At 42.7% G+C, this 25,692-nt stretch overlaps 1 protein-coding gene across 2 annotated transcripts in view; it reads right to left on the reverse strand.

Annotated features, from left to right (window-relative positions):
- The window catches only part of pkd1a (polycystic kidney disease 1a), a 272,402-nt gene that overhangs the window by 48,102 nt on the left and 198,608 nt on the right, over positions 1-25,692 (reverse strand). For both annotated transcript variants that reach the window (XM_059979055.1, XM_059979056.1), the window contains exons 31-36: positions 23,691-23,817; positions 14,117-14,230; positions 13,905-13,945; positions 11,572-11,774; positions 10,396-10,504; positions 8,828-8,955 (exon numbers count right to left, since the gene is read on the reverse strand). In XM_059979055.1, coding sequence (XP_059835038.1) covers positions 8,828-8,955; positions 10,396-10,504; positions 11,572-11,774; positions 13,905-13,945; positions 14,117-14,230; positions 23,691-23,817 — 722 coding nt within the window. The remainder of the gene's footprint in view (positions 1-8,827; positions 8,956-10,395; positions 10,505-11,571; positions 11,775-13,904; positions 13,946-14,116; positions 14,231-23,690; positions 23,818-25,692) is intronic.

The following is a 25,692-nucleotide window of genomic DNA, read 5'->3' on the forward strand; positions in this document are numbered from 1 at the left end:
GTTTACAGTGCAGAACAGTGACTTGAGGTAATAGATGGGGGTGGAGGGGCTAACTAGAATGGTTAGTCCAGGGGTCAGCAACCTTTACCACTGAAAGAGCCACTTGGACCCGTTTCCCACAGAAAAGAAAACACTGGGAGCCGCAAAACCCGTTTGACATTTAAAATGAAATAACACTGCATACAACGTTTTTTTTGCCTTTATGCTATGTATAAACAAACTATAATGTGTTGCATTTATGAAATTGATGAACTCCTGCAGAGAAAACGAAATTACATTTCTGCATGCAACAAAAACATTTTGAACTCCGAAAAAAAGACGTTGGGTTGAAAGTTACTTTTAAGTAAAATACTCAATGTCTATTTGAGTCCTTCTTGTATTTATGAAAAACGCCGAACTTAAATTTTCCGCCAGCAGCAAACCAAAAATAACATCAGCCAGCTGTCAGCCTGAAAAATAAAAGGACTATTTCACTGAACAATGAAAAAATATGAATACACATAAAATAATAGGCAATTAAAATATTTATCATACTTGGTTAATGGGATTTCTGCTCCTGGACCTCAGCGCACAGCGTCTGCACATCAGGGCTGTATGACGTCACCTTCATCTTTACACAGGATCGCAAGCTGTCATCTGTGAGGCATGCGCGATGTTTGTTTTTAATTAAGTTCATGTTGGAGAACACCTGCTCACTTACATATGTGGATCCAAAGATCGACAGGACTCAAAGCGCATACTTTTTAATGTTTACATAAATGTCGGGCATAGCATTCCATGTTTCGAACACAAGTTTGTCCGGTTTTGGAAGGTTTTCAATATCACTCCATTTGTGTTTCTGAGCAAGAATGGCCTTCTGACGGGCAACATCTTCAAGGTCTGCTGTCAAGCGTCTAAACTTGGACACCCATATGTCTTTGTCGGCTATGTCGGCCAGTTCCATCTCAAGATCAGGTTGACTCACACCTGCCAATGCAGTCGTATTCAGTAGGGAAGGATCGATGCTTAAGGGAGTGACCGGGAAGGATAATGTGTTTTTTTCCTCTCTGAACTCACAGAAGCGTTTCCCAAACGATGTTTGCATTGCGATGATTGCAGAATGTAAATACTCCGAAATTATCATGTCGTGACCTTGTTTGAACTCTCTCAAATTGGGGAAGTGAGACAAAGTGCCTTTCTGTAAATCTCTGGCAAGCACTGTCAACTTGCGCTCGAATGCCAAAACATCCTCCAACATGTGCAGGGCTGTACGTCCTTTCCCCTGAAGAACTGTGTTCAGCGTGTTCAGGTGCGCTGTCATGTCTACCATGAAGTGTAGCTTTTCCAGCCACTCTGGCTGTTCCAGCTCAGGAAAGGTGAGCCCTTTGCTGCCCAGGAAAGTTTTCACTTCTTCCAGACATGCGACAAAGCGTTTCAGCACCTTCCGTCTGGACAGCCAGCGATAAAAACACGTTGTAGCGGTGTCAGTAAACTGCAGTCAAAGATAGCTTTATTCGAACTAAACAGCCTTGCTTTTAAGCCTCTCTCAACCCAGCCCCCATGGACGCAGATGCTGCAAAAGACGCGTACTCACAAACCCCCGTAGGCTATCTCCCTTAGCCGGAATGCTGGCTAATTGTGAGCCGTTTCGGATGTCGCCACACTTAGATTGTACAAGATCACCATAATCTTCAAATTTAGAATTACATTTCAAAAGCTAACAAACTAACATAAAATACATTTTAATTAAATACTGACCAATTATTTCCCAAAGCCACAAGGAGCCGCAGCACAGAGGTGAAAGAGCCACAAATGGCTCGGGAGCCGCAGGTTGCCGACCCCCGGGTTAGTCAAATTAACTGCCTGGGGGAAGATACTGTTAAGGTGGTGTGAGGTTTTTGTTTTAATAGCCCTCTTTAACTACCCTCTGAATTTCAATAAAGGATGCTGGGGATTAGAAAAGGCCAGTAATGCCAGCAATGCCCACATCCTGTGGATAGATGAATTATTTAAAAAATGTTTTGTTTGCAATTATATTTAGGTCAACAACTATAGTCAATTGCAGGAAATCTACAATAGATGCAGATATAGTGTCACACCATCGGCCTAACAAGTCTGTGGCAATCATCAACCAGTTTCCTTCTTGACACTAATCCTATCCGACTCTATTTTATTCTCCTCACCTTGCCTCCACACTAGCCACCCCCTTTAAAAGTCCGCCAGGAGCATGGTGACACTTGCGAGCTGCCCCCAGCGCACCCTCAAACTGCGTATACATTGAAACAGCGAAACAAATGCATGGTTTGCACCGACAACCAGCACAGTCTGGAGCAAATATAGCATGCTCATAACTTACTATCCCTATCCTACGAGCCTTTCAAATGTTGGAGGAAACCAGACCACCCAGAGGAAATCCATGCAAAGTCCTTACAGACCATGATGGGAATTGAACCACTATCGCTGGTGCTGTAAGGTGTTATACTAACCTCTACCCTACGGTGCCACAATGTGGGATGAGCTACAGGAAAAAGTGGTCGAGGCAGGTACAGTATCAACTTTGAAAAGGCATATGGTATATGGATTGGAAAGGTTTAGAGAGATATTGGCCAAATGCCGGTAGATGGGACTAGCTTCCACGAGCACCTTAGTCTACAATGACCAGATGGGCTGAAAGGCCTACTTTCCTGCTGTATGACTCTATGAATGGAAGGCAAATTAGATATAAATTAAACACATTTACTTTATACCTAACCACTCTCTGTTCACAGCATTATTCTAGGGAAATTGAGGCCCTCTGTTGTTTGTGATCAACCACAGATATTGCATCCTACAGTGGCATGCAAAAGTTTGGGCACCCCTGGTCAAAATTTCTCTTACTGTGAACAGCCAAGCGAGTAAAAGATGACCTGATTTCCAAAAGGTATAAAGTTAAAAATGACACATTTCTTTAATATTTTAAGCAAGATTACTTTTTTATTTCCTTCTTTTACAGTTTCAAAATAACAAAAAAGGAAAAGGGCCCAAAGCAAAAATTTGGGCACCCTGCATGTTCAGTACTTAGTAACACCCTTTTTATCACAGCTTGTAAATGCTTTCTCTTAAGAGTTTTTCAACTCTTGTTTGGGGGATTTTCGCCCGTTCTTCCTTGCAAAAGGCTTCTAGTTCTGAGATTCTTGGGCCGACTTGCGTGCACTGCTCTTTTGAGGTCTATCCACAGATTTTTGATGATGTTTAGATCCGGGGACTGCGAGGGCCATGGCAAAACCTTCAGTTTGTGCCTCTTGAGGTAATCCATTGTGGATTTTAAGGTGTGTTTAGGATCATCATCCAGTTGTAGAAGCCATCCTCTTTTCATCTTCAGCTTTTTTACAGATAGTGTGATGCTTGCTTCCAGAATTTGCTGGTATTTAATTGAATTCATTCTTCCCTCTACCAGTGAAATGTTCCTCGTGCCACTGGCTGCAACACAAGCCCAAAGCATGATCGATCCACCCCCGTGCTTAACAGTTGGAGAGCTGTTCTTTTCATGAAATTCTGCACCCTTTTTTCTCCAAACACACCTTCGCTTATTGTGGCCAAAAAGTTCTATTTTAACTTCATCAGTCCACAGGACTTGTTTCCAAAATGCATCAAGCTTGTTTAGATGTTCCTCTGCAAACTTCTGACGCGGAATTTTGTGGTGAGGACGCAGGAAAGGTTTTCTTTTCACCTGGCCTTTCCTAATGATGACTATGAACAAGCCATAGCCCTAACAAGCTAATTAAGGTCTGAGACCTTGGTAAAAGTTATCTGAGAGCTCAAATCTCTTGGGGTGCCCAAACTTTTACATGGTGCTCCTTTCCTTTTTTTCACTCTAAAATTGTACAAAACAAAAATAGTACACTAATCTTGCTTAAAATGTTGAAAAGAATGTTTCATCTTTAACTTTATGACTTTTGGAGATCAGTTCATCTTCTACTCACTTAACTATTCGCAGTAACAGAAATTTTGACCAGGGGTGCCCAAACTTTTGCATACTACTGTAAATGGGACTAGCTTCCACGGGCACCTTGGTCAACAATGACCAGATGGACTGAAGGGATTATTTCCCTGCTGTATGACTATGAACGGAAGACAAATTAGATATAAATTAAACACATTTACTTTATACCTAACTACTTTCTATTCACAGAGTTATTCTAGGGAAATTGAGGCCCTCTGTTGGTTGGGATCAACCACAGATATTGCATCTTAGCTGTCATATATAACCTGGGCTGTGTGGTTTGGACAGCAAGCCATTGTCCATGCAGCTGATGAGTCCTAAGGAACAGCAGAAACTGATACAGTTTGGCACCAGCAGTGTCACAAGAGTTGCCGATCAGTGTTGAACTGAATGTAGGGCTGCCTTAGGGACTACTCCAGGTTTGAATTTTTCCTCAGGGTTTACTCCTGAAGCCTTCTCCATGAGTAAGACAATGGAGGTTTGAGATTCAGAGTTTTCCTTCTCCTAGATGAGCTGCCAGCCATGCCTGATGAGCCACCACTGCCCAAAGTGGCTGGTTTTAAGGTACTGGTAACCCACCTTTGCCACTTTTCCTGTGAGGAGAAACGGTTCTGCTGGGCTGAGTAGCTAAGCCACATGTGAAGGCCAGGACCTGGCCTTGGTGGTCAGAGGCTATTTGAGGCACATGCCATTGGGAGCATTTAATAGGTAGTGGGGGCTTGTCCCCATTACCAGCCCCAGCTATAACAGCCTTACAGACCAAGGAAATTTGACTGCTTCTAACAGTAAGAAGATGCTGAAGTATCTTTTCCATGTCCTTTCTGTTTTCTGAGTAGCTCGAATTCTGTGACTGATGAACCCTTCCCCACCCCCACCTCCAGTTCTTGGCCAAAGCAGTTCCACCACTGGCACATTTTATTCTTATGCAAGTCAGTTCTTTGGACTCGGAGTAGCAGTTGAGAATGAGGCTGAAATGTAATCTCTCCGCAGATGTTTCCTGAGTTGCAGAGAGCCCCAGAGTCCTCTGATTTGAATTTTATATTTCTTTCACGTCTCCTGAATGTGAATGCAAAGACCTTCACAAGTATTCAATGCCCCCCATTAGTGACTTGGTCTGGGGTGGGGGAGGGGGCGTGCAGAGCCTCATCAACTGTCCGGGAAAGCCCTGAGGTGTTCCCAGTGCTGATGGGCTCCCTGTGAGTGACTGCACCCTCTGCCCGCTTTTTTATTTAGAAATACCACACGGAATAGGCCCTTCTGGCCCTTTGAGCTGCATCGCTCAAAACCCCCCGACAACCCTATTTAACTCTAACCTAATCATGGGGTGATTTACAATAACCGATTCACCTGGCCGGTATGCCTTTGGACTGTAGGAGGAAGCCGAGGACTTGGACAAAATGCACACATTTCATGGGGAGGACAGGCAGAGATTCTGTACAAAGGATCAAACTCCGAATGCCAACGCCCTGAGCTGTAATAGCGTCACGCTAACCACTCTGGCAATGGAACAGGTTGCGGCACAAGGGCAGTGAATTCTGGGCCCAGATGATCTTTCCATCGGACAGAGGGAAAGGTTCCCCTTTGTTTCCATGGTCCAGTACCCTGTGAGAGCTCCAATCTGTGATATACGAGGAGGACATTTGGCCCATTCATTACACCATTATTTTTCCCTATCATCTCGTCTTCTCACATCTCCATCTGCTTCCCCTCCTCCCCACATTCTAACACTCACCCACACACAGTGGGGGCAATTTACAGTGGGTAATTAACATTTCAATCTGCTCGTCGTTGGGATGTATTTAAAATGAGGGTTGATAGATTCTTGATTAGTCAGGGCATCAGAGGTTAAAAGAGAGGGCAGGAGAATGGGGTTGAGAGGGATAATAAATCAGCTATGATACGATGGCGGAACAAATTTGATGGGCGAATAGCCTAAATATGCTCCTGTGTTTTATGGTCCAATCCAACAATATCCCACCTACTAAAACTAGCTTTAGAATCCATTGTGGTGTGTGGGATTTGAAGTCATTTTTTTGGTTCAATGATCCAAACCTCTGGTTACAAAACCATTAACTTAACCACTGAAGAGAAGGACTATATTGCCAACTTGGATACACAGGATGGATAGGTGGCTGGAATTTCCACAGGTACCAGCTATACAAAATTTTGAGTGGTATAGATAGGGTAAATGCAAGCAGGGTTTCTCCACTCAAGCTGGATTGGACTACAACCTGAGGTGATGGCTTAAGGGTGAAAGATGAGAAGTTTAAGGGGAACATGAAGGAAAACTTCTTCACACAGAGGGTTGTGAGAGTATGGAATGAGCTGCCAGCACAAGTGATCCATGTGAGCTTGATTTCAAAGTTTAAGAGAAGTTTGGATAGGTACATGGATAGTAGGGATATGGAGAGCTATTGTCCCAGTGTAGGTTGTTGGAAGTAGGCAGTTTAAATGGTTTTGGCATGGACTAGATGGGCCCAAGGGCCTGTTTCTGTATTGTTCTACTCTGTGACTCTATGCCCTCCAGAGAGACAAAGTAGCCCTTTGCATGATTTCCTGAAGGATGGGTGGGTAGCACACTCAATCTTTCACTGGAGATCTGAAAGAAATTCTCCCCCATAACCACCTTCTGGAGGAGCTCAATGGGTCAAGTGGCATCTGTGGGGGTAAACGAACTGTTGATATTTAGGATTTTTATTTCATCTCTATCACTCACCAGCTCTTGCTTCACCCCTTCCTCCTTACCTCTTTATACTGGCTAACTCCTCTCTAAAACAAGAGAAAATCTGCAGATGCTGGAAATTTGAGCAACGCACACAAAATGCAGGAGGAACTCAGCAGGCCAGGCAACATCTAGGAAAAGAGTAAACAGTCAACGTTTTGGCCCGAAATGTCCACTGTACTCTTTCCCTAGATGCTGCCTGGCCTGCTGAGTTCCTCCAGCATTGTGTGCACGCAACTGCTCTCTAGCAGTAGTGCAACCACTCAAGTCAAGTATGATATTCTGCTAAGGGGTTGTCTATTGGTGGGTCTTCAGGTGTCTGTAGAGGCAGATTTGGGATCCAAGAGTTTTGAGGGGCTTCCAGATCTCACAGTCCTGCCCCCATCAGCCCTACTGATTGCCATGGGACGTAATCCAGGATGTTAGGGTGGATTCCGTTAATAGAACACACCAGTGCGTGACTTTGCCTAACACAGGGAGGCTGATGCATGGGTTGCCACCACAGTCCTTGACAGATCGGGCTCAGGGACCAGTGGCATGGAGTGAAAGTTGACTGGGGACCCTTCACTGTTGTAGCTTTCCTCTGCCTTCGCTTCTGTAGTGATGTGAAATGATCTCCCACCAGATTCACTGCTGAGGTCTTGGTTGGATCGCTCTCGGACCGGAACCTCCTCCTTGATATTACCGCCATGTGTGACCTCACCAGGAGCTAAGTGGCAGTCAGCTGAACTCTAGGCAGCATTGCTCTTGGGATTGTAGGAACTCACAAGCCTCTCCACCAGGACAGTCCCTTCTCCTCCTCCGATATTTCCCCTCTACTGTCATTGCAGATGAAGGGTCTCCACTTGAAAGGACAACAGGCCCTTGGCCTTCACAGGCTGCCTGATGTTCTGAGTTCTCCCATTTTGTTCGTTACTCCAGATTCCAACGTGCACACTCTCGCGACTTCAGACTTTCTCCACATCGTTGGACTAGAGTGCAGTTTTTATTTTTCTTGTGCTTTAATCTTTCTTATGCCTCTTTGTATTTTATATAATCACCTATATACCCTCAATGTCCACTTTATTAGGCACACCTGCTCATTAATGCAAATATCTAATCAGCCAATCATGTGGTAGCAACTCAATGCATAAAAACATGCAGACGTGGTCAAGACCAAACATCAGAATGGGGAAGAAATGTGATCTAAGTGACTTAGACTGTGGAATGATTGGAGCCAGATGGGGTGGTTTGAGTAACTCAGAAACTGCTGATTTCCTGGGTATTTCACACACAACAGTCTCTAGAGTTTACAGAGAATGGGGGCAAAAAACCCAAAAAAATCCCATCAGCGGCAGTTCAGTGGGTGAAAATGCCTTGTTAATGAGAGAGGTCAAAGGAGAATGGCCAGACTGGTTCAAGCTGACAGGAAGGCGACAGTAACTCAAATAACCACGTGTTACAACAGTGGTGTGCAGGACAGCATCTCTAAATGCGCAACATGTTGAATCTTGAAGTGATTGGGTTACAGCGGCAGAAGACCACAAACTCTCAGTGGGCAATTAGGTACAAGAGGTTCCTGATAAAGTAGCCATTAAGTGTAGTTGTAATTGTTCAATGAATTTTCCAGTAGTTGTAGTATAGTTGCTTCTGTATTTTTTCAGAAACTTAGTTTTTCTGCAGCAATCTGGATGCATATCATCCCATTGAAAACAAAAACTTAGAATCTGAATTTTATAGGTTAATTTTTATTACTGCAATGCTGTTACCTTTTTAGTTTGAGCTAGGTTTTGGATAAGATGCTCACTACTTCTTTGTTCTTATTTCACTTTATCATTGACCATTGCAACAAATTTTATGCCTCATTCTTGACTTCCGGAGAACCTCTGGATCACAAAATCAACAGACCCAACACCATGCACAGCCAAGGTTAATGGAAGGGTTTTTTCTCCTCTGGAGATGGGATGGCACTAAGTACAACGTTTACAACTACATACAATGACATCTACCAATAGCTCTGGAGAATTCTTCATAGAGGATGTGGACTGTAATGGGAGATTTAGGGGAGGGGACAATGACATGAATATCTCAACCAAATTTCAGAGAGTAAAGTTCCTTAAAATTAGGCGGTTTCCTTATTCTGGAGCAGGACATGGTGCACTTACCTATTCTTCTGGTGGTGGCCAGTCTTCCAATACCTTGAGTAGGCCGAATGACATGACCAAAGTCACCAGACTTGTGCAAAATTGCTGCCTCTGTTGGCAGCTCTTCATTCCCACTGATTATCTCCGTTCTGAAGAAGAAAAAGATAAAGGCATTAAAAAGAAAAATTAGCAAAGCCGTTCTGTTGAGATACCTCAGCAAATCCCAACACAAGGGTGTGAGTCCTCATTTCCATACACGAACCTGTTCTAGGAATCTCTGGAATTGCATTTGGAAGTTATGGGATGCAATGCCAGTACAACTGGTGCTATAGACAGACCCTCTGTTAATACCCATTTATACAGGACTGGAGTTCAACCCGGAAAAACATTAAGTGATTCACTTTGAAAGGTCAAATTTGAAGGCAGAATACAGGGTTAATCAAGGGATTCTTAGCAGTGTGGAGGAACAGAGGGATCATGGACTCCACGTCCATAGATCTCTCAAAGTTGTCGCACAAGTTGATAGGGTTTTTAAGAAGGTTGGTGTGTTGGCCTTTATCCAGGAACCCATTTATTTAACACTAATCTAATCAAAAGACAATTGCAATGTCCATCTTTGGAATATGGGAGGAAACCATTGCACCCAGAGAAAACCCACTCGGTCACGAGAAGAATGCACAAACTTCATACAGACAGACCTTCTTCATGGGTTTCCTCATTAGGTAACATTGTACAAGAGTTGTGAACAATCCGCTGGAGGAACCCAAGCTTGTCGAGCAGCATCTGTGCGATCTCTGAGAAGAAAGGAATCATCTCCAGAGGTTACAGTCTGTCTGTACTGGCCATGGATGGTCTCAAGCCTGACTGCACAACGAGGAGGGTTGAGCATTGGTCTAACAACTCCATCCCATAAAAACCCAGAGCTTCAGAAACGGCAACAGAAGCTCCAAATACCTCATACCTGGGACAGGAAGAATTCTCGAAAATGGACATACACCTGAGACAACATGAAATACTGGCCAGGACAGAGGACACTGGTGAGTTACTGTCAATGGTTAAGTCCCAGTAGGTGTGATGGACTTAACTGCGTAAATAAGTTGGATATCTGTCCCATAACTAAACCGCGTCATTACTGCACTATTGCATTACATTAATGCATTGCATTGCTGCCTTAATTCATTATACAATAATTTTTAAACAAAGCCACTGAACTATTTAAAATAAGCAGCTTTGCATCTATGTTTGATGTGCTGAAATTACAGCTCTCAAGAAGGAACTGGATAGACACAAGGGATTATATTATTAAGGACTTTGGAGAAAGAAAGGGACTGATGAGATTGTTGGGACAGCATAGATTGATGGACTGAATTGCCTCTGTGCCATAACAATTTTATATTGAGCTCACGTTCTTCTTTCTTGCAAATATTCAAGAGCGATGATACACATATGAAAGAAAATCTAGTAGTCTTGAAGTCATTTTTTGGACATTCATCAAAGAAGTTTTCATTTCAATCTCCCGAGACTCTCAGCTATTGAAAGCTTAACTGGGTCAGGACTAGTACAGGGGCAAACTTTCAGAACATACTCACAGATTAGATATTAGGTGACTCTCGACATCCAGAGAGACCCGGCCACTGTCATGTGAGGTTGACACCTCATTATTCCCAGAAAAGCTCATTTGCTGTATCAGGTGCTCATCTGGTGGGAAAAATGCAAACAGATTGGAGTCAGTCAGGACTTCATAAGCAGATGTTAGTCCTCTAACTGCTTTGGGTCTTCTTGCCTTTCAAAACAACTTGATGCTCTCTAGTATTCTGCCAGAGGATGAATTGGGACTCCAGTGAGTTCTCAGATTCAGATCCATTTCATTTATCACATGTATATCAAAACGTATTGTGCAAAAGTCTCAGGTGTGTGTGTATATATATAAATAACTAAGATGCCTAAGACTTTTGCCCAGTACTCTATTTGTCAATGTGGAGCTGACAGCAAATTTATAAATCTGGTGGGAGCAAAGGATGTTGGGAATGGCGAGGGTGGAGCACTGTGGGAGGGGTGTGGGACAGGTGGCAGAGAAGGAATGCCAGGGATGGGGGTGGCACATGTGCAGACATACCCAGCCCTGAGACACCCAGGCAAGGTTATTTGATTCCAAACAATTGGTTTACTGATCATTACAGAATGTCTCTCTGGTACTTCCTGCCCCCTTCTCTCTCCTTTCCCCTTTTCCCAACCATGATTCCACTCTCAGTCCACAACAGAGACCCATATCAGAATCAAGTTTATCATCACTCACACAGCGTCATGAAATCAGCTTTTTTTGCAGCAGCAGCGCTACAGTGCAATACATCAAATTACTACAGTACTGTGCAAGAGTTTTAGGAACCCTAACTATGTACTGTATACGTGCCTAAGACTGTTGCACAGTACTGTATAGTGAAATATGTTGAATGGGTTAACAACCAATACAACTTAAAGATGCAATGGGGCAGCTCACAAGATTCGCCACACTTTCCGGCACTGATATGGCACGTCCACAACAAAAACAGAGGACAATAAACAACAAAACAACAATGGCAAAACAAGCCTTGTTCTTCCCCCCCAACTCACACAAACACAGAGCCCTCCACCCCCAGGAGATGCCGTCTCTGGCCTTCAGCTACTTGTGGATTTGCAGACCGTGGTCTTTGACTTCCCTACTGGACTTGTAGTGTCAACTATCGGTTCTCCACTCACGGATATCCCTGGCCGGTTTACAGGCTCACCTGAAGCAGAGAGGGCTTTGGCCCTGGCTTGATCATAGACAAGCGAGAGTGGCTCATCGTCTGAGGTCAGCTGTGCCTCGAGTCCGAGGTGACGGGTTCCTCGGCCTCTCCTTAGCTTCGGAACATTGCTTTCTATAATGGACTGATCATTCAGCAGGTCTGGCCAATTCAGCAAGCTGTTGTAAGCGGGCCAGCTAGGCAGGCTGTGGACAGATGAGGGACCAGGGATCAACTTTATTCGACACATACATCTACATGGATTAAGAAACTGCTGTGGTGTGTTGGTTAGGGTGTGACATGAAACAAAAACAACATTCAGTACTTATAAGAAATAAAGAATTATATAAAATACAATTAGAAGCACAGATATGGAATAAAATGAGCATAAGTACTTAAATACCAGCATGTATTTACAATGTAAACAGCATTATAAAAGGTGGATTGAAGTGTTTAGAGTGCAATGATGGGTGTAATGGATAGAGGGGGGTGGGGTGGCTAACTAGAATGGTTGATCAGATTATTTGCCTGGGTGATCTTTGAAGATGGTATAATTTTTTTTTTGTTTTAATAGCCCTATAATGCTTTCTAGAAGGGAGCTTTGGGAAAAGGTAGTTTGCAATGTGGGTAGCGTCTGAAACGATTTTTCCTGCACATGCAAGTCCTGAAGGGATGGTAGACTGCAGCCCATCAGTTTTTTTATGCTATCTTGATGGGTTTTTTTTATACTGCGAGAGGGTGCTGTACCAAACCAGGCAGTAATGGCTGATGAGAAGATGCTCTCTATCTAGGCAGTGTAGAATCACACCAGTGTGTTCTGGAGAAGATAGAATCCCACAAGAAGTATATCCTCTGCTGAGACTTTTGACTTTTAGTACCCATCATCAGCTTCAATCATCAGAGACCCCCACCACCCAGCATATGATCTGCCGTCGGGAAGGAGGTACAGGGGCCTCCAGATTCATGACACCAGGTTCAGGAACAGTTATGGCTCCACAACGCAAACAAGAGAAATTCTACAGATGCTGGAAATCCAGAGCAACACACACAAGATGCTGGAGGAACTCAGCAGGTCAGGCAGCATCTATGGAAAAGAGCACAGTTGACGTTTCGGGTCGAACCCTTCATCAGGGCTCAACTAGCAGGCTCTAAATCCAAAAGGGATACCTTCACTCAACTTTACTGAACCTATCATTGAAATGTTCCCACAACCTATGGACTCACTTTCAATGACTCTTCATTTCATGTTCTCAATATTTACTGTTTATTTATTTTTTATCATTTCTTTCTTTTTGTATTTGCACAGTTTGATATTTTTTTGCACACTGGTTGAATGCCCAAGTTGGTGCAGTCCTTCATGAATTCTATTATGGTTACTATTCGATTAAGGATATATTGAGTATGCCCGCAAGAAAATTAATCTCAGGGTTGTATATGGTGTACATATATGTATTTTGATAATAAATTTACTTTGAACTTTAATAAAGGTGACATGACTCTCCCACATGAGGTCCTGCAAAATAATGATGTGAAGTAATAATATCTGAGCAGTGGTGAACCTCCGAAAAATATTGAACCTCCAGAGAAAGGGAGAAATTTGACATTGCAAATGATACCTGGTCAGTCTCTGATTAGAAATTAAAGATGGATGGATCTAAGTTTGCCAAATATTTGAGGGCCCTTGGGAAATGGGGTTAGCTCATTGATTAGCTGACTGGTGGATAGCCTCAAAATCAAAATTCTAAGTAAATTTATAATCAATAATTGCATATTTTCACTTTCTTGTGGCATTCAAAATAAATATAAAGAAACATGATGGTGTCAATGGGAAACTGTAGACCACAAGATGGATAAACAACCAATGTGCAAAAGTCAACAATTGTTCAAATACAAGAAGGGAAAAAAAAACAAAACAGTAATAAAAAATAAGTAAACAATAAATATCAAGAACATGAGATGAAGTCCTTGATAGTGAGTCAATAGGCTGTGGGAACAGTTCCATGACGGGTGACTGAAGTTTAGTGAAGTCGATGGTACAAGAGTCTGGTGGTTGAGTGGTAATAACGTTAAGGGACTGATTTTGTAATAACCCTCAGAAATGTAGGTGACATTCAGACTTGAAATCAGATGATTGAGAGGTATCCTCAAGGTGGGTTTGACTCTGTAAGAAACCAAAGTATTTGGTTATGACAACAAATCAAGGTATGATTCAATTCAGGAAAGGGAAAGTTTCACACAGATCTCAGCAAAGATAGATCAATGGTTAGTTCAATTCCTTTATCCTAACTGAAAAAATACGAGTAATATTCAGAAACAAGCAGTTGCCACATACTCACCCCTTTGCATATAGGTCAGTCTTTAGCTTCTCTTTGTAATCCTGCAAAGAGAAAAGAAATTGAGTCTTTTAAAATGAAATCTTTTATTTAGCGATTCAGTGTGGAATAGGCTGTGCCGCCCAGCAACCCCCAATTTAACCCTGGCCTAATTACAGTCCTGTGATTAGCTGGTGTTAAATATTAATTGCAGAACGCACCCTGTTCTCACTCACCTCCTCCAGGTTGTCAGCGAAGGTCAGGAAGGAACTGCCAGCTGTCGAGGGATCGACGTAGTCATCGATTTCCAGCACATTCGATTCAAGTGGACCTGAGTCAGTCATTGCTGCCTGCAGGAAAAACGAATTGTGGAAGCCCGTTGAATTTAGAATGGCTTCACTGTTGCCTTGAACCTCAATCTTGAGACTTCCTCCAACTGAGGCCTTTTGTTTGATAAATGCATGGTAACTTAGGAATGTGTTGGGGAGCAGGGACTGGGGGTACAGCAGTTACTACTGAAGTAATGCAATTAACTAGACAGGACTTGGTCATTGATGGGACTTTAGACTGGAATTACACACAAGGATTCAGAGAGTTCAGTTTTGTATTGAAGATTTAGTACTAATGAAGATAATGAAGATGATGAAGGTAAGACTTTTGCACTGTACAGTAAGTGAAGCTTTGAACTCATGTAAGACTACAGGTTGTCCTGGAGTTGGAGGACCATCTGCGTGTGTGGGTGGGTGAGTCTGAGGAAAAAGGCTTGTGTGTTCCGTTTGTTGAGTTCTGTGTTGTTCTGCTGAACACTGAGGGCTCTCTATGTTAGCGTTGGAACGTGTGGTGACAGTTGCAAATTGAGGCAGCACCTCCTGCCCCTATTACCAATAGTGGGGATGCTTGTGTCCATGAAGCATTGGACAATGCCTGTTCCTGCTATTTTACCTCTCTGAGTAGCCATGATGCAGCCAGTCACAATGTTTTCAAAAGTACATCTTGTTGTTATTCCTCTCTACACCTGGTGCCAATTCTTTAGCATTTTGTCTGTTATTTACAAGGCTGGGTTGCTAGCTCAACCCTTAACCCAGCGTGCAAGGAGCTGGCTGGATTTGAACCAGCAGCCTGGAGACCAGTGCTGATGCCACTGCACCATCAGCTGCTACAGGATATATATATAATGTTTGGAAGAAAGCCAAACTTCCTTAAACTTTTAAGAAAGCAAAAAGCTTTGGGGCCTTCTTTGTGATTATATCTATGCGCTGGGCCCAGAATGAGTTGTCCAACACCCAGGAATTTAAATCTGCTTTCTCCACCTTTGATCCCCCAATAAAGGTTGGCACATGTTCGCTCTCCTTCCCGTTCCTGAAGTCAACCATCAGCTCTTTAGTTTTACTGATGGTGAGCGAGAGGCTGTTATCCTATCTCACTCCTACACACTGACCTATCACCACCTTTGATTCACCTAAACACAGTAAAGGGGCAACTTAGAGCAACCAATTAACCTAGCAACCGGTGCACCTTTGTGGCACGGTAGGAAACTGGAGCCGCTTGGGGAATACACACTGTCACAGGGAGATCATGCAAACTCCACACAGACAGCACCCGAAGTCGGGATCGAACCTGTGGCTATGAAGCAGTTGCATTATCTGCTCCGCTAAGCCAGAAAGTGCTGTCAATTTATCTTTTCAAATTTCCTACCACACTTTATCGAGATAGCAACAGACACGATTTGGGAGCACAATAATAATGTTTATTCTTTACTTTGTTCCAGTACAAATATTGGTGTCTCTATATTTTCCTCTACACTCTGTGGCCACTTTATTAGGTACACCTGTACACCAGCTTATTAATGCAATTATCTAGTCGGCCCATCATGTGGCAACAACTCACTGCATAAAAGCATGCAGACGTGGTCAAGAGGTTCTGTTGTTGTTCAGACCTAACATTAGAATGGGGAAGAAATGTATCTAAGTGACTTCAACCGTGGAATGACTGGTGGTGCCAGACAGGGTGGTTTGAGTATCTCAGAAACTCCTGATCTCCTGGGATTTCCATGGATGACAGACTCTAAAGTTTACAGAGAATGGTGCAAGAAACAAAAAGCACCCAGTGAGCGGCAGTTCTGTTGGCATAAATGCCTTGTTAACGAGAGAGGTCAGAGGTTGAGTGACAAGACTGGTTCAAGGTGACAGTAACTCAGATAACCATATGTTACAACAGTGGTGTGCAGAAGGACGTTTCTGAACACACAACATGTCGAACCTTGAAATGGATGGGAAACAGCAGCAGACAAACATACAGTGGCTACTTTATTAGGTATAGGAGCCACCTAAGTGGCCAGGGAGTGCATAGTTCTGTGTTCCACATTCTTCAGTGGCTGCTTAGCAAAAGGAAGTTCTCTTTAAAGAAACAAAGAATGTTTTAGTTATTCAGAGAGGGAACTCCAGCTACTGAAGAGTATGATCCCTGCTTCAATTTAAGAGGCTGTCACAAACTGACAGGTCGCTCTGTAGTTTACAGAAGGATAAGTAACACAAGGGCCAGTAACAGAAGGGTCAGTAATTTAAGGGCCAGTAACAGAAGGGAAAGTAACTGAAGGGTCAGTAATGGGAAGGATCAGTAATGGAAAAGGTTCAGTAACAGAACGGTGAGTAACAGAAAGAACTGAGCTAAAGCAATAGGCAAAATCATCAGAGGTGACATGGGGAAACATTAATTTTTATTCAGGACAATGTTATCTTTGGAGCACACTTTGCCAGAGAGGGCGTTGGAACAAGATTCAGTAGAGAATTGAAGAAATACTTTAAAAGGAAAAAATGTACAGGCTCTGGGAAAAGGGCAGGGTGTGGAATTAATTGGAGCGTTCTACCTTTCAATCATCCTATACTAACAACAGCTTTTATTTACATACTATTTTTGAGAAGTAAACTGTCCCCAAAGTGCTTCTCGTAAATGTTATCAACCTAATATAGGTTCCATGGGAGAGTGGTGGTTAGCGTGATGCTATTGCAAGCTCAGGATGTCAGAGTTTGAGTTCAATTTCAACATCATCTGTAAGGGGTTTGTTTGTCTTCTCTGTGGAATGCATGGGTTTTCTTCGGGAGCTGCGGTTTCCTTCCACAGTCCAAAGACATACCGGTTAATAGTTTAATTGGTCTTTGTAAATTGTCCCATGATTGGGCTAGGGTTAAATTGGGGGTTGCCGGGTTGATGTGGCTCACAGGGCTGGGATGGCCTATTCAGTGCTGTGTCTCTAAATAAAATAAAATAAATGATGTAATAAGCCACAAGGTGAACACTAATGTACAGATCTCTGCAGATGTACAGTGGAGAGCATTCTTTAAAGATGAGCTTTATTTGTCAGATGAACATCAAAACGTACCATGAAGTGCATTGTTTACAGTAAATCCAATCAGCAAAGAGTGAATTGGGCAGGCCAAACGCGTGGCCGCACTGCCGGTGCCAACATAGCATGCCCACAGCTCACTAACCCTCAACGTGCATCTCTGGGACGTGGAAGGAAACCCGCACAGTGACGGGGAGAATGTATAATCTCATTGCAGACAGTGGTGGGAATTAAACCCCAATCTTAAAGCTGGCTTCTCTGGAGTGGGGTGCAATCTGCCCCTATTCTGACTGGCATGCAGGCTTGGGCATGGCTGCACAGAATCACAGGGTGCTGCAGACTCAGTCAGCTCCATCATGGGCACAAACTCTACCATCGTGGACATCTCCGAGAGGCAGAAACTCAAGAAGATCATTATCAGGACCCTTACCAAATGGGACAGACCCTCTTCTGGTTTCTCCATTTCTATCATCAGCAGAGATGTACAGGAGCCTGGAGACCCATACTTGACCACACAGGAACAGCCCCTTCCCTTCCACTTTTTGAATCTAAGACAATATATATATCTTTTGGACCAAACTGTAAACTGTATTTGTGATCGTGGAGCAGAGAGCGAGTTTGAAAATCTGATGGGAGCAAAGGATGTTGGGAATGGTGAGGGTGGAGTGCTGTGGGAGAGGTGGCAGAGAAGGAATGCCAGGGGTGAGGGGAGCATGGGTGTAGACACACCCGGCCCTGAGGCACCAGGCAAGGTCATTTGATTCCAAACAATTGGTTTATTGATCATTACAGAATGTCTTTTTGGTGCTTCCCACTCCCTCTCCTCCTTTTCCCAACCTTGATTCCCCTCTCCCTGCTCTGTTTCCTTGCTCAGTCTACAATAGAGACCCATATCAGAATCAGGTTTATCATCACTCACATATGTCATGAAATTTGTGGGGTTTTTTGCAACAGCAGTACGGTGCAATACATAAAATTACTACAGTATTGTGTAAAAGTCTTAAGCTCCCTAGCTATATATATTTGCCTCAGGCAAATATTTGTCTGAGGCACAAAAGTCTTTTTGAATGGTATTGTAAATGAAGATTAGAATCCACTTGAGAATGGAGGCTTGTCTGGAGTTGGAGGACTGTCCGAATATGTGGGTAGGAAGAAAGAAAGGGGCTTTTATATACTTGCCTAGGACTTTTGCACAGTACAACTGAGTCAGTAATAACATATCTCATTCTGATCTGCTCCACATTGTCTGGTAAAGAGATGAGTAAAGCTGCATGGATCATCTTAAATGGGAGAAGGGAATTAAGAGGTGCACTGAGGAACGCTGGCTTGGGAACTTCATGGATTCCTTCTTGAAGGGCCATGCAAAGGCTAGAGCAGAAAAAAAAATTGGATCTGTACCTCCCTGGCTGCTCTCTACCAGAGCTATCTCATTAGATACACAAAATAAATTGATTTAATAATATCACATGTTGCAGTGCAGAACTTTGTCTAGCATGCTATGCATACGTTCATTCCATCACAACAATGCACACTGAATTAGTACAAGGGCCAATAACAGAATGCAGAATGAAGTGTTACAGTCATAGAGAAGGTGTACAATAAGGTGCAAGGACACCTCAAAACATTGAAACTTACAGAGAAGTGTGGCATTCACGTCACAGTTTGAGGATGTGCTGGGGGAAGCCAGCAAGAGCGCTACGCTTCCAGTGGCAACATAGCAAGCCCATAACTTCTTAACCCTAACCTATATGACTTTGGAATGTGGGAGAAGACCGGAGCACCTGGAGGAGACCAGCATAGTGGTGGTGAGAACGAAAAACCAGCTCACAGACAGCGACAGGAATTGAACCCCAATCACTGGCACTATAAAGCATTACGCTAACTGCTAAGTTATCATGCTGCATAGAGTGCTTTTCCCAGCTTTTGGGGATCAGGAACTTGGGGGCATAAGGTTTAAGGTAACAGGGTATTGGATTAGGCTGTAGAATTGTTATTTTCCTTGTCATTTAGCTTTCTTATGCTTGTTTGCATTTTTATATAACTGCCTATATACAGGTAATTGCTCAGTGAGTTTGTGAGTGGTTGCAGTTGATTTTGTAACAACTTAGTTGCAGTTGTGGGTATTGCACTATTTGAATAGGAACAATCTCATTGGTTTAATCTTATCTATAGAAATTCAATGGAGTTAGCAATCAGGTTCAAGAAGGCCTGATTCTCATTTTCTCATTCACTTTTGTCTCCACTCTTTCCGCTTTATTTTTTTCTCTGCCACTAGGGTCTCTCGCTCTCTTTCTTCTGTCCCCCTCTCTATCTCTTTCTCTCTGTCCCTCTCTTCCCCTCTCTCCCCATCTGTCTCTCTCCCTCACCTCACCCCTTCCCGTTTCTCCCCTTTGCCATCTCTCCCCCAACTCACCCTCTCTCTCTCTCTCCTCTATGCCTCTCTCCCTCCCTCTCCCTCTTGATTCATCTTACATCCCACCTTCTTTGTTCCTGTAATTCTCAATAAGCTTTATGCCTCATTCTTGATTTCTGAAGAATCCTGGATCAAAAACTTCAGAATCCAACAAGGGAAAAGATTTATTAGGAACTTGAGGGACGACTTTTTTTTATGCACAAATGGCTGGCTGTATTTCATTAAGAGTTTAAAGAGACTTAGTATGTCACCAAAGACACTCGCCAAGTTTCTACAGTTGTACGTTGGAGAGCATTCTAACTGGTTCCGTCACAGTGTGGTATAGAGAGACCAGTGCAAAGGAATCAGAATCAGGTTTATCATCACTAGCAAAAGTCATGAAATTCGTTAATTTTGCAGCAGTAGAACAGTGCAATACATAATATAGAAAAAATGAATTACTGTAAGTATATATATGTATTTTAAATAGTAAAATTAAAATAAATAGTGCAAAAACAGAAATAAAAAGTAGTGAAGTAGTGTTCATGGGCTCAATGTCCATTTAGAAATTGGATAGCAGAGGGGAAGAAGCTGTTCATGAAATGCTGTGTGTACCTTCAGGCTTCTGTACCTCTTTCCTGATGGGAACAATGGGAATATCAGGAAAAGAAAAAAACGCCGTAAGTTGCAAACTCAGTCATCTCTCTCATGGGCACTAGCTCCCCAGCACCCAGGTCAACTACCAAAGGCAATGCCTCAAAAAGGTGTCATCCATCACTATGGGCCCGCATCACCCAGGGCATGCCCTCTTCTCATTCTTAACATCACAGAGGATGTACAGGAGCCTGAAAACAAGCACTCAACATTTCAGGAACAGTTTCTTCCCCTCCACCATCATATCTCTGAATGTTTAAAGAACCAACCTACGGACACTACCTCAGTATTTTTCTTCTCTTTTTGCACTACTTATTTAATTTTTTTTAATATATACACTTATTGTAATTTAAAGTTTTTTATTATTATGTATTGCTGTCGCAAACAACCAATTTCATGACATATGCCGGTAATATCAGATCTGATTCTGATTCTGGTGTCTACTTTCTTTTGCACGTTGGCAGTCAAGCAGGGTGGCCCCTGGTTTCCGCTGCCCAAGACCCAGTTGCTGATCGCGGAAGGGTTGCCACGGCAACGGCAGTAGGACTTTATTAGGGAGTCTGTCACGAGCCTCAGGAATAGGAAACCACAGCCCTGGCACTCATCCTCTCCATTTCCCTACACTGACTCCATCTACACTTCCCGCTGCCTCAGGTAAGCAGCCAACATAACCAACCACCACTCACAGACCATTAACTCTCTCTTCTCCCCGCTCCTGTCAGTCTGAAGATAGAAAAGTCTGAGAGCCCTTACCACAGGACTCAAATGGAGCTTCTATCCCACTGTGATCAGACCCAAAAAGACCTCTTGTACCTTAAAAAATGAACTCCTGATCTCCCAGTCCACCTCACTGCTGACCAGAATTTGCCTACCTGTGCTACACTTTCTCTGTAAAAGTATCACCAAATTCTGCATCACACACAAAGTGCTGGAGCATCGCAGGAGGTCAGGCAGCATCAATGGAGGGAAATAAACAGTCAAAGTTTCAGGGCCAAGACCCAAAACTTTATTCCTTGGTGTATTGGTGAATGAGTGGAGATTTGATAGAGGAAAACAAAATTATGAGGAGTATAGATAGGGTTAATGCAAGCAGGATTTTTTCACCGAGGTTTTGCGAGACTAGAATTAGAGTTCATGGGTTAAGGGTGACAGGTGAAATCCTGAGGGGGTATTTCATCACTCAGAGGGTGGTGCAAATGTGAGACGATCTGTCAGTGGAACAGGTGGATGCAGGTTCGATTTGAATATTTAAGAGAAGTTTGGATAGGTACGTGCATAGAAAGGAAATGGGCAGCTATGGTGCAGGAGCAGGTCAATGGGACTAGGCAGAATACAGGTTTCCCCCACAGTCCGAAGGTAGACCGTTCCTATGAAATCGTTTGTAAACTGAAATATCGTAAAGTGAAGAAGCAATTACCATTAATTTATATTGGAAAAATTTTTGAGTGTTCCCAGACCCAAAAAATAACCTACCAAATCATACCAAATAACACATAAAACCTAAAATAACACTAACATAGTAAAAGCAGGAATGATAGGATAAATATACACCCTATATAAAGTAGAAATATTGTATGTACGGTGTAGTTTCACTTACCAAAATTGGATAGACAGCGAGCCAAAGTCGATTTGGGAAAAAAAATAGGCACATACACGCATGCGCAAACAACTGCCCGCACAAGGTTTCACGGTCATTGTAGTCTTTCTCGGGGTAAACACACATATAAAGTGGGCATCTTTTTCTCGTAAAAGCGAAAATCCTCTTTGGTTAGCGAAAACAGGTACTAATGTAGGTCTTTCGTAACAGCGAGCTGTCGTAAAGTGAACGTTTGAAAAGCGGGGGACACCTGTAATAGCTTGGCACGGAATAAACGGGATGAAGCTTTGTTTCTGTGCTGTCGTTCTCTGTGACTCTATGCCCTTCCTTCAAGCCTGTGTGCATTACTCAAGATTTTCAGTGTCTACAGAAATTATTGCATCTCCACTATATTCTGCTTCAGTTTGTACTACCTCAATGTACTGATGTAAGACATGGTCTGTTTGGAAGGCATGTAAGTCAAAACCGTTTCACTGTATCTCAGTATGTGTGATGGTGATGATGATATTAATAAACCATCTCTAGATTACAGTCTAGTACAGATAGTCAAGGGCACAAGAAGCAACATGTCCTCTGGAATGTTCAATTATATGAATATAAAATTCAAAAGTTCAATTTTAAAATTTTTAACTTTGAAATCTACATTCAGTAGCCACTTTATTAGGTACCTCTTTTACTTAACAAAATGGCCACTGAATGTCTGTTTGTGGTCTTTTGCTGCTGTGGCCCATCTACTTTAAGGTGTCATGTGTTGTGCATTCAGAGCTGCTCTTCTGCACACCACTGTTGTAACGCGTGGCTATTTGAGATACTGTCATCTTCCTGTCCACTTGACCCCATCTGGCCATTTTCCTCTGACATCTCTTGTTAACAAGGCATTTTCCACCCACAGAAATGCTGCTCACCAGATGTTTTTTTTGTTTCTCACATCATTCTCTGTCATCTCTAGAGACTGTTGTGTGTGAAAATTCCAGGAAATCAGCAGTTTTTGTAATACTCAAACCACCCCATCTGGCATCAACAATCATTCCACAATCAAATTCACTTAGCTCACATTTCTTCCCCATTCTGACGTCTGGTCTGAACAACAACTGAACCACCTGGCTATGTTTTCATGCTTCTATACATTAAGTTGCTGCCATAAGATTTGCTGATTAGATATTTACATTAATAAGCAGATGTACAGGTTTACCTAATAAAGTGGCCACTGAGTGTGTGTTCATGGTCTTCTGCAGCTCTAGACCATCCTCTTCAAGGTGCAACACGTGGTGTGTTCAGAGATGCTATGCCGTACACCACTGCTGTAATTTGTGTTTTTTTTTTTGAGATACCGTCATCTTCCTGTCTGCTTGAACCAGTCTGGCCATTCTTCTCTGACCTTTATTATCAAGGTGCAGCCACAGAACTGTCACTCACTAGATTTTCCCTTAGCTTTTTTGCACCATTCTCTGTAAACACTAGAGACTGTTGTGTGTGAAAATCCCAGGAGTTCTGCAGTTTCTGAGATTCTCAAATCACCCCGTCTGGCACCAACAATCATTCCATGGTCAAAGTCAGTGAGATCACACTTCTTCCCCATTCTGATGTTTGGTCAGAACAACAACTGAACCTCTTTGCCATGGAGCTTTTGTGCATTGAACTGCTGCCACATGATTAGATATTTACATTAATGAGCAGGTGTACAAGTGTACCTAGTGAAGTGGCCATGGAATTTGGGAGTTTGGTAAAGTGGGTAAAGAGTTCCAAACAATGAACGATAGGTGATAAACAGTCATTCCGCACATGGAAAGGATTTCACCGCGGGTGTGGGATGCTTGAGCTTACCCTGCTCCGGGACTTGCGGAAGAGGAGAACTATGATTAGATAGATCGGGTAGATGATTATACTGGAGACGATGCCGGCCGCCACACTCTCTCCACTCAGAGGGACCAGTGAAGAGACCGGAAGGTTACTGAGAAAAATTAAAAGGAAAATTTATATTTATGCATGACAGTCAGATGAACAAAGTTATGATACATTACTCATGAATACTTTCTACCCTCCCCAAAATATTTGGTATGCTTCAGCACTCTGTTGTGTATTTATATATTTCAATAATATTTGAGTAATCTTGGAGGTATATACTTTCTTTGAATAAGCATTTTTGCCTATTTAAATAATAAATTAATGGTTATATGTAAAAATACGTTAATTGCATACACCATCACGCTACCACTTGATACGTGTGCACCTCATTTAAATAAAGACAAAGTTATGCCTGAATTTTTGGACTCCCTTGAGTTTCTTTGAATTAAGTTAATATTTTGAAGTTACAGAACGTAACACGCTCCCTTCCAAAAACATTCATAATTAAATTCCTGCACATAGCTATGCTTTTAGGCCATGACACCATAAGACGTAGGAGCCATTTGGCCCATCGTGTCTGGTCTACCATTTCATCAAGGCTGATCCAATTTTCTTTTCAGACCCAATCTCCTGCCTTCTCCCCATATCCCTTCATGCCCTAACAAATCAAGAATCCATCAAACTCTGTCTTAAATATACACAAAGATTTGGCTTCCACAGCTGCCTTCGGCAAAGAATTCCACAGGTTCACCACTCTCTGGCTAAAGAAATTGCTTCTCAATGCCATTCTGAAAGAACGCCCCTCTATTCTGAGGCTGCGTCCTCTGGTCTGAGACTCTCCCAACATAGGAAACATCCTCTCCACATCAACTTTATCTCGGCTTTTTACCATTCAATAGGTTTCAATGAGGGCACCACTCATTCTTCTGAATTCTAGTGAATAGAGGCACTGAGCCATCAAACGCTCTTCATATGACAAGCCATTCAATCCTGGAATCATTTTTGTGAACTTATTTGAGCTCTCTCTAGCTTCAGTATGTCCTTTCTAAGATAAGGGGCCCAAAACTGCTGACAATACCTCCAAGTGAGGCCGCACCAGTGCTTTATAAAGTCTCAACATTACATCCTTGCTTTTATATTCTAATCTTCTTGAAATTAATGCTAACATTGTATTTGCCTTCCTCACCACAGAATCAACCTGCAAGTTAACCTTTAGAAAATCCTGCACAAGGCCTCCCACATCCCTCTGGGGCTGAGTTTTTTGTATTTTCTCTCCATTTAATAAATAGTCAACCCTTTCATTTCTTCCAACAAAATGCATGACCATACAATTCCTGACTCTGCATTCTATCTGCCACTTCTTTGTCCATACTCCAAATCTGTCCAAGTCCTTCTCTAGCATCTCTACTTCCTCAAAACTACCTGCCCATCCATCTATCTTCACATTGTCTGTAAACTTTGCAACCCCGACCACCTAGGAAAAGCACTCTTCTTATTACCATCAGGGAGGAGTTGTAAGAGCCTGAAGACACACACTCGATGTTTCAGTCACAGCTTCTTCCCCTCCATCATCAGATTTCTGAATGGACAATGAACTAACCCCTGAACACTTTATATTTGCCCTCTTTGTATTATTTTTTATGCATTACACTGTACTGCTGCTGTGAAGCAAGACATTTCACAACATAGGTCAGAGATAATAAACCTGAGCAGTTGTACCATCTATAGGATGCTCTGTGGCCACTCAAAGTTCAAAATAAATTCTATTTTCAAAGTACTGCAACAACCCTGAGATTCATTTTCCTGCAGGCATACTCAGCAAATCTATAGAATAGTAACTATAACAAGGTTAATGTAAGATCAACCAGAGTGCAGAAGACAACAAACTGCAAATGCAAATATAAGTAAATTACAGGACATGAGATAAAGAGTTCTTAAAGTGAGATCATTGGTTGTGGGAACATTTCAATGACGGGGCATG

This window comes from Hypanus sabinus, chromosome 9 (assembly GCF_030144855.1).
Source record: "Hypanus sabinus isolate sHypSab1 chromosome 9, sHypSab1.hap1, whole genome shotgun sequence".
Taxonomy (NCBI): Eukaryota; Metazoa; Chordata; class Chondrichthyes; order Myliobatiformes; family Dasyatidae; genus Hypanus; species Hypanus sabinus.